This window comes from Myripristis murdjan, chromosome 22 (assembly GCF_902150065.1).
Source record: "Myripristis murdjan chromosome 22, fMyrMur1.1, whole genome shotgun sequence".
Classification (NCBI taxonomy): Eukaryota; Metazoa; Chordata; class Actinopteri; order Holocentriformes; family Holocentridae; genus Myripristis; species Myripristis murdjan.
Window position 1 is genome coordinate 8537598 of NC_044001.1, and position 12049 is coordinate 8549646.

Consider the following 12049-nt stretch of genomic DNA (forward strand, 5'->3'; position numbering starts at 1 on the left):
AGTAGAGATGGAAATATGGTGACGGGCTGATGAGAGTCAGCAAAGACAGCAAAATATTTCAGAAGTGCCTTTTTTTTAGCCGGAAAATAGGCAGTTATGTTAAAAATCATCAATTTTATACTCCAGGTACTCTGATTTGGACATATGGCAGTGGATCTGGAAAACAGAGTCTCAATATCACTCTTATATAACAGTGATATAATAAAAATCACCTTTTGCTAAACTGATGCTAAGCAACTGATGTGTACATCAGAGAAAAGTTTGTTTGTGGAGCCAAAACAATTTGGCCGGTAGGAAAATGCTGCTTGTGAGTCATTTAGTATCTCAGTGTTGGACAGTTTAGCAGATCTTCAACAATTAAAACTGTTAATTTACTGTCTAGTACACACCGATGCAAACACACACACACAGTTCAAAATCCTGTTTGTACTTCTGGGAAACACTTTCTTGTGAGAGGAAACCTCAGGGGTTTTAATTGAAGCCAATTAACAACTTGGAGGCAAATTAAATCAAGTTGGTGTTTGATTGCCTAGAACAAGAGCAGACGGCAGGCGAGGGATGTTTGTACTCATTCTAAATATTTTTTTTATGTGCAGGAGCAGTGCACCCAAATTTAATTTACAAGTCACAATTTCAGTTTTGGGCACTTTTGCAATGAAAATGCTCGTCCTCCAGGCGCACCGAGCCCTACTGTGGTGAATGCGTGAGTCTCTGCTGTCTAAAGTTGGAGAGATAGAGAAATAATGTAGAAATACGCCCATATTCTCTTCTCACTAAATGTTGTTGCATCAAGTGGGACTGTGTAGATTTGCCATAATTGCCCAAATTGAATTCTGGCCCACAGGAAGTGACAAATTGAAATTTAAGGGGGAAACACAAACTGTTCTCCAAACGGCAGCACGTGAGCATTCTGTCCAAACAGCAGAGCTTTAGCGTCTCTTGTCCCTTTGGTGTCCTTTGAAGACGTGTGTGTTCACCTTACAGAGGTCACATTAAATCATTTCTTGGTGTTGAAGTTCAGATATTTCACAGTTACCTCGCTGCCATTTGGAGCCTCCGATGTGTCAGCGACGTGTGAAGTTCCCTTGTGCTTTTTACTGTTAATTAAATATAATAACACACTGCTGTCATGGTTTTGACAGTCTAACTGTCAGTTGCCGTCCTCGGTTTTATCAACAGGTGTAATTATGTACAGTGCACAGTTAACCAGTGTAACTTAAAATGCTGAAAGAGCTTCCTCTCCTCCCCTCCTCTTCCTCAGGTGAAGACTTTGTGCCAGGAGCTCCTGGTCCAGGTGTGTGACCTCCTCAGACTGAAGGACTGTCACCTGTTTGGACTCAGTGTCATTCAGAGTAAGACCTCTCCTCCGCCTCCATGGGAAATTCATGCTTCAAAAGAAATGATTCATTTGGGGGCAACAAAAAAACGTCTCCTACTTTTAGTGTGTGCGCGTCCAGGCTAACGACTCCCATAGACTTTAAGTCTTTATGCTAAGCTAATATGAAATGCTACCCATAGGAACCAAACCACTGGACGTGCAGAGGTGAAAATGGTATCAAACATCTCGTCTAAGTCTGGATAAGTCAGAAAATTGGTATTTTGCCCAAAATGTTGGTGTATTCCTCTAAAATCTATGGGAGTGTGTCCATTCAGTTGTGTGGACAAAGAGCGACACACCAGCAGTCAAACCAAGCGGACCCTGTTATTTTTCTTCAGACCAATAACTCGTCTGTGAAGCCTAAATTTGACCTAAACGCCACATCTCTCACCTATCTGTCATGGCTGTCTCCCAGGAGTCTGGGCCACCTCAGCCTGACTGGCCCATTGTGCGGCGAGCCCACAGTTGTTTTACTGTGCCGGGGCTCGGCGAGGGTCATACGTATGGAATGAGTCACCGCGTCTGTCCCGCGGCGGAGCAGACAGCGGGTGACAGTCGGAGGCAACTGCAAAAGGCGAGCAAATTGCAAGGGCAGTGTTTTCAGACAGCTGGCCTCCAGATGAGCCAATGACAGCCGAGCAGGTCAATTGAGCAGGAGCCAATGGGTCTGATTGTGGGACATTCCTGAACTGCTTGTCTGAACAGCGTGAAATCCCCTAGGCAAACAGAGGCCACCCACCCCCTCTGTCTCACCCTCTGTCCCTCTGACCACCGCGTCCACAGCCGGGCCTCCACACCACACACCGGGACCGAGAGCAGAGAAAATGCTGCTTAGTGTGTTTGAAACAGTCCGCTGAAAAAAATGATCGAAATAGCGGTATGACCAAATCGGAGGAGCTAGGATTGTGGCGCTACAGAGATGTGCTGGCCTACAAATCATATTCCACAGACGTAAGAGAACGAGAATGAGAATCATGATGTGGAAATGATCGTTGCTACCAAAACTGTGAATCGGGAGAGTATTTGGAAGTGTATTTTTATCCACAGTAAGCCTGTGGTAAGCCCAGGTCTTCAGGAAACCAGTCAACTCAGTGCCAAGAGGTGTTTGGAAACACAGTTTGACCCCCACAAATACACAGAATATTACGGGTTCAAGTCCGCTGCTTCACTTACCGTATTTGTGATTCATGCACATTTCTGCATACTGTATTTCAGAAGCTAGATCACATCCTGATGAAGATTTTTTTCTCTTAATGCCCGTGACACGTCATATCGCTGACTACACCGATTGATTCAGCGTTACTAACAGGACTTAGGCCACAAAAACCCGCAGGCGAGGCAGCAAGATATTTATGTGCCTCAATATGCCAGGTGTATAAGTCATTATGTTAATGTTCAGTGTTGGGATTTTAAGTATAACGTGTCCAAACACTCAGAGTGGGATGAGTAAGTTTCCTGAAAACAAGTACATGCATGTGAACACGCCGACTCCCCCGGACAACACTCACGTCCCAGTCATCACTGTCACCAAAATCGGAGAAAAACACACATTACACACCGCCAGGGCAGCCTTTGCAGTTCACCCTACATTTTCTTTGTATAAAAAAAAAAAACACCCAGAGTTAGCACATCAGCAGGGCTGCGGCTCATGAAAGGAGTCACTTATAGACCAGATTAAGAAATGACGCAGGGAGGTGAAAAAAAAAAAAAAGAAGAGGGAGCACCACAGGGGCTCCGAACAATGGAGAACGCCGAGGCTGTCTGATGTGATCGCTCTGAAGCAGCCTTTGAACTAAACTCATTCAGTGGGGATTTCTCTGTGCATCGCACCCACGCACACACATACACACACACGCTCTCATCTGCATGTACACACAGACTCTGATGACACAGAGGATGAGTGTGTCTGCTAAACCTGTATCTCTCCTCTTCCAGACAATGAGCATATTTATATGGAGCTGGGCCAGAAGCTTTCCAAGTACTGCCCCAAAGAGTGGAAGAAAGAGGCGAGCAAGGTAAGAAAGTTCAACAGAAGCTACACTGAGTGAGATTTTTATGTAAAAATAATAAACCCATCTCATCAGCCTAGGTCTCAAAGTGGGGCTGCAATAGAGGACAAATTCCCATCTCCTCTAATTGAGAATCAGAGCCATCCCACCTAGCGGTCCAAATAAAAATCTGGTGTCAGGTGCACCAAGAGGAAGTGACGAATCAAAACCTGAGAGCAAAATATACACCTGTGTCCTGAACAACTATATGAGTGAGCCTAGAGAAAGCTGGACTCACTAACATTATATATTCTGCCTTTAACGCCATGGGTTTTCTTTGCGGTAAAACAGTCAAAAGCACCCAGGACGTCTTTTCACTGAAGGTGAATGAGATGTTCATGAAGGATTTCTAATAAACAGATTTTTTAAAATTAGTTATCAAAAGGAGACTATGTTGAATTATGTGCTAAATAACAACCTAAATACGTCCAGAGATAGTTTTGGGGGAATTTTACTGCTTTTCCGACTTTCTCAGAGTCAAACTAATTGGCGCTTTTGCAGTCAGATCTGTTTATGTATTTGGTGTCATGTCATTTTTCAGCTTTCTTTTTGGAGACACCACGACACAAATATGTCTAGAGCAGCTTTAACGTGCTGTAACGTGGAGGCAAACAAATAAACCTCATAAAAAAAAAACAAAAACTGACACTCCAGTCGCTTGCGTCAGATATTCTCTACTTATCTTTAAATGTGAGATTCAAATTTGGCTGTGCATGAGTCAACAGTGTATTCAGTAGAAAACAAATAACAGTGTTGACTTCTCCTCGTGTTTCTTCCAGGGAATTGACCAGTTTGGGCCTCCAATGATCATACACTTCAGGGCTCAGTATTATGTTGAGAATGGGAGATTGATAAGGTGAGTAAAGCCCCTGGACTGATTATATACATTTTAATTTATTTTAATATATTAATTAAAAGCTGTGTTGGCAATAGAGGGAAAGATTGGCCTAATATCGAATGCTGTTTATGCATGGTTTATGTCACTCTACTTAAATATTTGAGCTCTACAGTGGATTACAGTTTGGAGACAGACATTGGTAAATATTTGCACTTAGGTATCTAGTGTTAACCTGACGTGCCAGATGGTTTTTTTACACAGAACCACGTGAGAAGTCGTCATTGGAAACTGTTTGGAAAAGGGCAGGCGTTTTCAAAAAAAAAAAAAAAAAAACACTTGGCAGATGATTGGATGAATCACCTGTCGGTGTCTGTTAAGCTAACTTCAATCAATCAGATTAACAGGAAATTTTGACGCCGCCGTTGTCATTTCCCGCTGTTGTCACACATAAACCACACCTGCCTGCTGACTGGTCTGAACCTCAGTGATTCGGCCACAGGTGCATAACTTGAAGCCCGGCAGGATGGATTCTCACGTTAATGAATTCTTTATTTACCGTGGGAGAACCCCTTGAGATGCAGCATCTCGTTTCCAAGGGGGTTCCACACAAAAGCAAGAAACAGTAACAAGCAGCACAATCCAAAGAACAGAAAAACAAAATGAAATAATAAGTAACAAACAAGACAAAGACAACACTTAACTAAAACCTCAACAAAGAAAATAAAAGAAATTAGACCAGATTAGATTATCCCTAAACCAATTAAATGATATGATTAAATAAAAAGCGCAATAACAAACATAGAATGAGGATTGGGGAGTAACAATTAAATTATAATCAGAAGCACTGGCAAACAGGTTGTAAATAAGTAAATAACACATTTTTGAATATATGGAGTGGAAACAACACACGGATATTGAGAGGCAGAGTATTCCAAGTAGCGGGGGTCAGATACTTGAAGTGCAAGATCGTTGTTGTGATCTTGCATGAATCCAGTTGCCTCTCAGGGCAAATTTAGAGTAAAAACGTGCTACTTCTGTCGGTTGCCACCTTGTATTTGCAGGCCTCAAATAGCTCTCAGGCAAAAGGTCTGTCCTGAACGTACCTGGATGTATTTACAGTCGCTCACGCATCACTTACCTCTCGTGCGAGCTCACTCTGATCTGTTTGACCTGCAGTGACCGGGCGGCCAGGTATTACTACTACTGGCACTTACGGAAACAGGTGCTGCTCTCCCAGTGCATCCAAAGAGAGGAGGCCTACTTTCTCCTGGCCGCCTTCGCCCTCCAGGCCGACCTTGGCAACTTCAAGCGTAACAAGCACTTTGGGAAGTACTTTGAACCCGAGGCCTACTTCCCCCCGTGGGTGAGTGTGTCTAATGCGTCCCGTATGTGGTCCGAGCCTCCCGCTTGTCACAGAGGACAGGATAATTTAAGATCGCTGACCATCGTCCTGCTGTCTCCTCCGCTTTTCCCTGTCCCTTTCAATCACATCGCCCTCTTTCCTGTCCCTCTCTCCTGCACTCGCACTTCATCCCCGCTCCTGTCTTGTCTTAACGATGCACAACAAAGTCATCCTCTCTGTGTTTTCTTTGTGTCTCGTATTTAAACGCCATTTCCTATAATACCTGTTTGTTTTAGGCTGTTTACTGTCCTTGTCACTGGTTTGCTTGCACTAGGCAGGGATTTAAAGGACTATACCCATTTTAGTTTGACTTCTCATCAACAGTTTTGAGCGTATCTGTCTGTTACAAGCATCAGTGTGTGCGTAAGAATATGCTTTGGTAGCCTAGAAGTCAAGGTTAATTTACACTAATATATGTGCCAACCTCATTCACAAGATGCATTTGGATGTAGAAGGACCAATGGAAGGTCTGTGAATGTCTCATTTTATTGTATTGCAGGTTTATCTCATTGCAAATCATTTCAGTGGGTCTAAGCTGCATGAGCCATTTTTAAATCAAGCTTAGGAGAAACACTGAATGATCTGCATTGCTAAACTGAGAGGCTCCGGTCCAAAGTGCAGGTCTGGTTCAGGACTGTCCTGCAGTCTGTATGTGGGTCTGTGACCACCTCCTATTAATCATGCCGGCCAAACACTTTGCGACAGCTCCACATCCGAGCATGTGGGATAATGAGAACTGGGACACTAAGTTTATTTTTGTCTCTGGAAGTGGCACACACATATTTAGTGTTTTTTTTTTTTTTTTTTTTTTTAAATCTTGAGAAATGCTTTGACTGAGACGGCTATTCTGGCAACGCCCCTCCTCTCCCGCCCACCCGCCGACCCCCACCGCTCTGGTCATGACAGCCACACCCGTCTGATTGCCCTTCACTTCCTGCGATTAGCCTCCTGCCTCCTTATCACCACTTGAAAGCGGCAGTGACAGGAAATTGTTGTTTGATCACGAGCGGCGAACACTATTCCTACAGTGAATCTCCCAAAGATTTAGCTGCTTACAAAGCTTACCTACAAAGTCTCACAAAAAGCCACACGCCGAGCTTTAGCGACTGTGTTTCCTCGGCTTCCCGCCCCGGGCTCTCGCTCAGATCTCTCTCCCCGTCTTTCCAGGTTGAGTTTCGGAGACATCTGTTTGCCCTGTGGCAGGGTGCTTCATTAACCTCGCTGGCAACCTGTGCTGCCAATCTGCCACTGAGCCGCATGTGCTGTAATGAGTTTGTGTCCTGCTCTGTGGCAAGCCCGCGCCGGCAACTGAGCTCGGGTTTGTTTTCAGAGGAGGGCGGGGAAGCCAAGCCTGACGTTTCCCGCTCTCTCCTTCCCAGGTGATTGCCAAGCGTGGCCGCGAGTACATCCTGAGGCACATCCCCAACATGCACAAAGACCAGTTTGCCCTCACCGCCTCCGAGGCCCATCTGAAATACATCAAGGAGTGCGCCCAGCTCGATGACGTCACTGTGCACTACTACAGACTCTACAAGGTGAGAGACGCACACGGGGTCCGACGCGGCGCTCCGTTGTGCTAATAAAAGCAGTCTCTTTCAACACGGGTGACACTGGTGGCGGTAACTGCTTTCTAGGGGCGTTTTGTACTGAAACCAAAAACCGAGATTCTGCAGTCCTTGATGCAAAAGTGACAGCGAACACATTCGTAAGGCAGCAGCACTCAGCAGCGCAGGTGATTAATAGCGATGTCAGGCCTAATAAGTGACCGACACAAACTGCACACAAAGGCTTTCTGTTGCCTTTAACCTGCACAGAAAATCCCCATTCACCTTTCTGTGCTGAATTGTTGGTATATGTTTAAATGTAAAAAGAATGTTTGGCCAGACTTTGATACAAATTGAATCATGGCCTAGAAACTGATTGATTAAACACTTCTTCATTTTTGTGAAAGATCATTATGTGCAGATAACAGTGCTCTTATGCAATACATGCATTTTTTTTAACACTTTTGCCAACTTGACTAGACAGCTCCCTGAATTTAGATAGATAGATAGATAGATACTTTATTCATCCCGAAGGAAATTCGCAGTTTTTCAGCAGTATCCACAGATTACAGATTAAATAAATAAAAAAATAAGGAATAAGATCTAAGTACAACACACTAGAGATCTAGGTACAACAGTGTGCAAAAAACAATGTGCAAAAAAACGTGTGCATAGGTGTATAAAATGTGCATAGATGTAGGTCAGTGTGCAAATTTAGAAGAAATATACAGTGTACACAGATGATAAATAGCAGTAAGCAATATAAACACTATAAACACTACAAACTATAATCGCAACATGAATCAATACGTTTTGCCTGATGACACTGATCTCGGGCCTCTCCTCTGTCATTTCGCTCTTCTAACAGGACAAGAGGGAAGTAGAGGCATCACTTACATTGGGACTGACTTTACGTGGTATCCAGATATTTCAGGTATGATTTTTTTTTTTTTTTCTTGCCGTTGAAGTGAGTTGTGTAATTTTTCAGCGTTGTACAGGATTTTTGTGAGACTACATGTCATCTGTTTCTAATGAGAGATGACTGTTTGCTGTTTTTTTTCTCATTCTTTTGTATTCTAATTCATACAAGAAAGAGGTTTAGCGTTGCAAAGTTCTCATTAATCCTTTGTCAACATTTTAATTGGCTGAAAAGCAGCTATCGACTTACACTGTGCGGTTTTGTGTTGCAGAATGTCGGGTCGGTACGGCAACTGTTGTACGACTTCCCCTGGACCAACGTGGGCAAACTGGTGTTTGTGGTGAGTCAAAGATGGATGAAAACATTGTCACAATTTTTTTAAAGCATGGAGACCGATTTTTCATAGATGCCGTTTGATTTCTTGCTAATTCCACCGATGATGAAATCCTAGCATGGCCTGGATTTCGGCAGTATTTGTGCAAGGCGGGCTCTCGCTCGGGGTCGTGGAAATTTTTACGCAGGGCTTCTCCTCTCCACTCTGCTGTTATATCTTAGCCCTGCAACAGTCCTCTGGAACTAATCAGGGATTTAGAAAGACCTTCCTTGCATGTGCACACATACACACACACACATGCGCACACACTCATACATAAATACTGTGCATGCTGTATAAATATGTTAGCGTAATCAGTGTCATTATCTTCACATGATCTCTGTGCCTCTTTATGTTTCGATTATATCAATTATCATTAGCGTCCCTGTGCCCTCAAAGGAAAGCCAGTTAAATCTTCTCATCTCCACTCTGACTCATCCTGTTGTTAAGCTGAGCGCAGCAGTCAGTTAATTTGCCTCCATAGGGTTTCCGTTATCGTAGGACGGCAGAGAAGCTTACTATACGTCTGTTTCACTCTGACAGCTTCACATTCACTGCCAGTTGACTATTAATCACCGTCCAGGGAGGAGGTCATTATCACTTATCACTGCAGTTGGGAAAAAAGGCTTGTAACTCTAATTTTCGTGATTTTTTTTTTTTTCTTGAGCTGATGGGCCCTTTTAGGCATTTTTTATGACTGTAAGGTTGCAAGTGAAATCTCAACTTTTTCAGAGCATTTTTTTTTTTCTTCCTTCTGACACTGGCGGTGAGTCAGTTTGGCCTATTTCGGTGCCGGTGACCGGTGGATGCACCAAGTTCATGATAAAGACATCCTGTTTTGCTCATTCTGTTTTTTCGGTGGTTAGGCCGCGTCTGCTGCTGGCGTTGAGCGAGTGAAACAGCAACGGCGTGGCTGTGGTTTGGGCCTCTCGTGGCTCCGTCCCACCCTTCTGCTGAATAACAGGCTTTCTCCTGCACCCCACCCAGAAGCACGTCATCCGGCACCGCTGCCACCACGGCTGCTGCGATGGACGAGCGAGCCAGAGAGCGAGGCGGGGCGGAGGGATGTGAGGGTCAATAAACACCAGATGTTGCGATGGTTTCAGGGGGGATTTGGGGCTTGTTCTGTTGGCAGGACTCACTGCGGTTCTTCCTAGGTGTCCAGTCCAGGAATTGGGGAACCTGGGGCAAAAAGGAACATATAATGTGCAGTGAAATGTAGTCACCAGTGAATACAAGAAAAAAGAAAAGACTTTGTATGTCTTAGGCATGGGGCGATATGAAAATTTCATGTCCCAATTATCCCAGCCAAAATAATTGCGATTAACGATATTATCCTGATAATAATCAAAATATGCTTAAACCACACATCCAGCCAGAAGTAAGAGATGAGGCAAATTAGCTAACATTTAGATAAACATCACTGACAGTCAAAATTTAATAACGCTCGCTACCTTAAAGTTAAAATTAAGGTAATGTTTAAGTAATGTTAGTTAATTTTGCCTGGAGTTCAGCGAACACAGCTGGATGGTGATGGTGGAGTCGTGGTGTTTGAATTGGCAGGTCCTGCAGCTGGACGCCTGCCTGTTGCTCTTTACTGTGGACGCCTCTGTACTCGCACACATTCAACTTAACTTTGATTTATGAGGGATACAAAGGGGAAGCCAAGCCTTCAGCCAATGGTCACAGGCTTAGGAATTTGAAAAGGCTCGAAAGATGTGAGCTCCCCCTTGTGGCCATGCAGAATAAACCAGGAAATCAACATGGCACTGAACGCTAGCGAGCTACACAGCTTTTTCAAGTCATTCATGAGGATATTCACTATTATCTTTATTTACGTGAGAAATTTTTATCACAATCCATGATGAAATTTAATATCGTCCAATCCCTGATTTCTAATTAATAGACTTTGGCTTTGATTTACTAAAGCATCCACTAAAGAATACCTGTGCTTGATGAAGCTGTTCAGGTAAAGTCTGTTTTAGGCTGTTTCTTTGTATTCGTGTTAGATTTCAAAGCCTTATTTTGTTCATTGTAATAGTTTGGGACACTAAATCTGCTAGGTACCCAAATAAAATCTTTTCTTTTTTTGCTTTCATTCACTTCTGTCTCCATTTCCTTGCCCTTTATATGTTTTTAGCCCCTGAGCAATACTGCAGGGACACCAAAGTGTTTTCTTGTGTAAATTCTGAGCTTTTTGACAAGTTTGGTGAAGTTTTTGCTGTCAGTCTTGCAGATGAAGCAGGGGAACACAGAGTTGCCTTGAATCTGATATTGTAGTATGGCCGTAGTGTGTTTTGCCATCCAACTTTTGACGTAAAGCCTACACTTCCATGTCCAGTGTTGGATTGGAGGCCGACGTGGGACAGGGGGGACGTTTGTCTGGACACGGCCTGCACTCTGATAGATGCTGGTGTGTCTTTTAGGATTGTTGGATAGAAAGGGCCCCGGGGCAAAGCAGTGCCTCTTCGATGTGTGTGGGCTGTTAGCGAGGTCCAGCTGTCCTACTCTCGGAGGTTACATGAACTGACCGTCTGTACTGCATGAAATAAGAGACTTTCTGCGGAGGGGCTGGACACCTTTTAATAACCTGCCATCTGACACCGTATCACCGCTGGGTATGTTTGGTTTGCAGTCGCTGCCAGGAGGGACGCTGTAAACTCTGTGACTAAAATGATTCACCCAGAGTAAAGAGCCCCCTTTCCCACCAAAAACTTCCAGGGCCAAAGTTTTTGGGGTCCCTCTCTTGGAGGAGGGTTCAAAGATTCGAGCACGTACCCTAAGATGGTGTTTGTTTGCATGTCCGCCGCACCTCGAGAGCCGCAAATATGCAGGAGACACTGAGGAAGAATGTAGCCTTTGTGCATCTGACTGACAGCAGCGATGGTAAACATGGAGGATAACAAAGTAAATGACAGTTTACTCGTCCGCTGTGATGTTGGACACGCTTAGAGGTTGAAATTCAAGAAGAGCTGAAAAGAGGAATCCGCTTTTGCATAGAGTAACGGAGATCAGCTGTGACGTGGCACGCAGTTGCAGACAGAGACGAAAGAATATGTTTTTCTGATCTCTTGATCGAACAATCTTTAAATAATTTGTGTTTGGCTCCAGTTTGCACGGACGTCGTGGTTGATACTTTTGCACTGCCTGCGTCATTCATTTAACCAGTCAGGGACGTTCAGAGCTTTAAAGCCACCAGCAGCTTGGAAGAGTCCTTGATTGCGGGGACAGTTTTGGACCAGGGACTCAACCCCGGTGGCAAAAAAACAGGCACAGATTCCTCCGGTGAAAACAGGGGGCATGGGTCCCTCTGTTCCAGGGACAGTTCCTGCAGTGGAAAAAGAAGTTTTTGCCTCTGACGGAATCCACTTACCACACATACATTTTCACTGGCCCGCCACCCCAGTGCAGCTGCAGCGTTTCACCGGTGGCCACTGGGAGCTGCAGAGGAGCCGCTTGAGGTTAACTGCAACGCTAATGCTGTTCAGGGAGGATCCTGCGCTTTCACCACCCAGATTTTCCAGGGATTAGAACTGGCAACCTTCCA

The 12049-nt window shown here is 44.4% G+C and overlaps 1 protein-coding gene across 2 annotated transcripts in view; it reads left to right on the forward strand.

Annotated features, from left to right (window-relative positions):
• The window catches only part of frmd6 (FERM domain containing 6), a 35449-nt gene that overhangs the window by 15150 nt on the left and 8250 nt on the right, over window positions 1–12049 (forward strand). The window contains exons 3-9 of one of the 2 annotated variants that reach the window (XM_030044331.1): window positions 1262–1352; window positions 3314–3393; window positions 4206–4282; window positions 5441–5627; window positions 7046–7201; window positions 8079–8144; window positions 8401–8469. In XM_030044331.1, the coding sequence (XP_029900191.1) occupies window positions 1262–1352; window positions 3314–3393; window positions 4206–4282; window positions 5441–5627; window positions 7046–7201; window positions 8079–8144; window positions 8401–8469 (726 nt within the window). Of the gene's footprint in view, window positions 1–1261; window positions 1353–3313; window positions 3394–4205; window positions 4283–5259; window positions 5290–5350; window positions 5628–7045; window positions 7202–8078; window positions 8145–8400; window positions 8470–12049 lie in introns of those variants that run through there. The other variant, XM_030044332.1, reaches the window with a different exon arrangement.